At 34.8% G+C, this 3,456-nt stretch overlaps 1 protein-coding gene across 1 annotated transcript; it reads left to right on the top strand.

Annotated features, from left to right (window-relative positions):
- The first annotated feature begins 243 nt into the window (after positions 1-243).
- LOC112454420 (integrator complex subunit 12-like) lies at positions 244-1,072 on the top strand. The gene is made up of 2 exons (XM_025015802.1): positions 244-754; positions 906-1,072. The coding sequence occupies exons 1-2, from the start codon at positions 244-246 to the stop codon at positions 1,070-1,072; spliced, it is 678 nt and encodes a 225-aa protein (XP_024871570.1).
- Positions 1,073-3,456: the final 2,384 nt, after the last annotated feature.

Here is a 3,456-nt window from a genome sequence, read left to right as displayed (position 1 = left end):
TCTCAGATTGTTACTTTTTTTCAAAATAAAAAAACTTTAAGTTTTTTTTCACGAGCTATACTTCTGGTTTTTACAAATCATATTTTAACCTACCGCGGCATTAACTGAAAATATATCAATGCTGTCTTGGGGTCTTTTAATTTTGTCTAGAATATTATTTCTTTGGAGAAATCTTCTGTTTACAATTTAGTAAAATGTCATATTCTGTGAAACATTTAGTAGTGTCGGCAAGACAGTATACGGATGTCTGAAAGGCGTTCTACGTTTGACAATCAAACAAAATCCGAAGATACCAGCCTCGAAGGAATGTACAAGAGCACGTCCGACATCGACGAGGATCTCTTGGACGCATTAGCGCTGTTGCACTCGACCGAGCGAGACAGTGCGGAGAAGCTTCGTCGGATGCTGGACACCTGCATCGAAAGAAAGCACGGCATCGAAAAGACTTTGGCCGCCAGAATGCCGAAACGATTTTTGCAAAACGTCAACGAATCCGCTCTTCCGATTCAATTCTCGAAGAGACACGACCACGTAGCGCAAGGACGTAGCGTGGTAAAAACCGAGATTTGGAACGGCAATCCTGAGATCATTTCTCTTCTCGAAGTTGACGAACCGGAGAGCATCGAGAATCATCGGACGTCCGACGTAAAAGTGTTCGAGGTCGATTATTACGAGGATTGCTGCGAGGACGGGAAAGACATTCCCAGAATTTCGATTCCCGACGAAGGATTCGCCGACGGGACTGTGTGCAAGGTTTTCTTCAATTTAAGCCCGATCAGTTTATAATTTATAGCTCAAACGTGAAATCGCGAGACTGATGTAATCGTGTGACCGATTTGCCTTCGAGAATAACCGCTGCGCTGTTGACTTAAATAAGTTGTGACATCTGTGGTGTGTGAAAAAAATCTGTAACGGCACAAAACTGGGATCCCTGATCTTGCTGGAGTGCCAGAAGCATCAAGAAGCTTATCATCTGTTGTGTCATCAGCCCCTGATTAGCAACGTAGGGGCGTTTACGACCCTAGATTCGTATAGCGGTGCAGACGGTGCGTGGTGCGTTGAAACTCTGTAGCTCGGTAGCTCTTACGAGGATTAAAATTATGAAAAAGGGACCCGTAGGAAAGTTCGACGAAATAGCGATACGGTCAAAGAGAATGCAAACATTTCGGATTGAGAATGTACTTGGGAAAAGGTACGGTTTGTTTGGGATGAATGGTAAGGTTTGGGAAGAACGCTGACAAATATTGACCTTAAGATATTTTTTCTTGCTTTTTTACATTAGTCACAGGTCTTGATGTAATATTTCTGAATTTGAATATATTGTGCGCGAGACAGGAGGAAAGAGAGAGAGAGAGAGAGAGAGAAAATTTTGTGTACTTATATCACATTATACCTTTTCTCGACCACAGAAACTAAAATACTGTTTGTTACAGTCTTGAAGTAACGATGAACCTTAAATAAATTATAATCAATTTCGAATTAAAAAGTTATTTGTTAATTAAAGAATTATTTTTTGTTTAATTTCAAATACATAATTTTATGCTTTAAAGCTATCAAAAAAGATATAGTCGAAAAGAACTGCGAAATGTAAAATAATACAAAACCTATACAAACGTAAGTATGTTGGATACAAAATATTTTAAGATTACATTTACTAAATGCGTTTAAGCAACACATTTCCAGTAACAAAATCTTGAAAAATAACATAAAAATCATGTTGTCATTAAGCGAGCTTTAACGTAAAAGCGGACCAGCCTGTTTAATCGAGTGACATTAAGTACCATAAATAAATGTTTCAACTCACCTGTCCAGTTCGATCAAACTTTTCGACGTAAAAAAATCAGCATATAAAAAAAATATTGTATATAGGTATACAGATTCGTCGATAGAAAACACAATTATACGATCTCCATTATTTACGAAGGACTTAGCGAATGTTTCGCAGAAAAATGGAAGTCTATCACTCTTCACATATTCGCGAAAAAGAATTGGGTCTACCCTGTTAAATATTAAAAGGTAAAATTTTAATCAATACCTTGAGTTAAATAACATTTTATTTTTAAGTAGCATGTGTGTCAAAATTTACATAACTCTACACAGAATAATAGTTAGATAAAAATGAGAAATAAAACGGATATTATTTTGAAAATAATAACCTACGATAAAGTACAAACAAATGTATATTATATTATTGCATTTGTATTATCGCTAAAATATACATATAAAGATTATTTAATACATTAAATATTTAATTAAATATTAAATATTTGAAATTATCAAAATTATATGTTTCAATTCTTAAAAAATATATATTGTTTATTTAGTGATTTAGATAATTTAGTAAATTTAGAGAAATTTCATAAGAGCAGATTGTGTTGGTTGTACACGATAGTTTTTATTTGACAATCATTCGTTACAAATAGAAATCATTCTTGCCCTGATCGAAATCAGTGTGTCGTAACAAGTCTGTTACAAGTCATCACATACACATAAATACACTTTTAATCACCGTATAAGGCAACCGCCCTAAACTGATTACGAGAAATATACACTATGTTACAAAGTGGTCGCAATGCTCATCGGAAATACATTACACCGGATGATGGCTCGACCAATTGTGTTTATGTGCGTGTGCGTATGTATTATATTATATGTATGTGTAGGAAAGTACAGTTATTTCATATAGTGACATAAAATCAGTAGCCATGTGAACAGAATGTTCGTATAATGTTCGCCTTTGTCCAATCTTAAGCACGGCCGAAGAAAGTGACTGTTAAATTTGGTTACGCGAGAGGACGACGAAAGTTCTCGTTCGTGTCACACGATAGCCATTTAATCGCGCTCGTTTATTCCCTTGCATTAAGGTCAACAGAGTTCAATTACCTTCGGCAATGCTGCAGGTTTCAGTTGGATTCGAGGCTCGATTGCTCTCACTCTGATTTATAGTACACGGGACTGTGGCAGAGATGAATAAGGAGATATCGGAAACGTTGGGTGTAAGCTTGCTTTCGACACTGCGGAAATTTTGGAAATTTTCAAGTTGGATCTCGAAATTTGTCGCGAGTACAACGTATATACACATATGCGAAATAACTGAAACACATAATGATATAATGTGGTGCAAACTATATTCAATAATATCTCTATTGATAAAATTTCAATCAAACAGATTAGGGGAATTAATAATAGATTGTAAAACTTATAAAACTAATAAATCAGAGACTCACTGCTATTTATTTCATTAATTCATTCTTTACTTCAATAATAATTCATAACTATAGAAATTCACTCTTCAATTTAAATATAAGAACAGAGAAAATAAATTCTGTGATAATATACAATTGAAATTTTTGGCATGCTTAAATACAAGCAGAGTATATACATAGTTTGGAGGAAAATGGAGTAATAGTATTCAGGACAGATTTATTTATAATATAAATAAGCAAAACCTATAAC

This window comes from Temnothorax curvispinosus, unplaced genomic scaffold, assembly GCF_003070985.1.
Source record: "Temnothorax curvispinosus isolate PA1 unplaced genomic scaffold, ASM307098v1 QBEX01005067.1, whole genome shotgun sequence".
Taxonomy (NCBI): domain Eukaryota; kingdom Metazoa; phylum Arthropoda; class Insecta; order Hymenoptera; family Formicidae; genus Temnothorax; species Temnothorax curvispinosus.
This window is presented reverse-complemented; position numbering and strand designations above follow the sequence as displayed.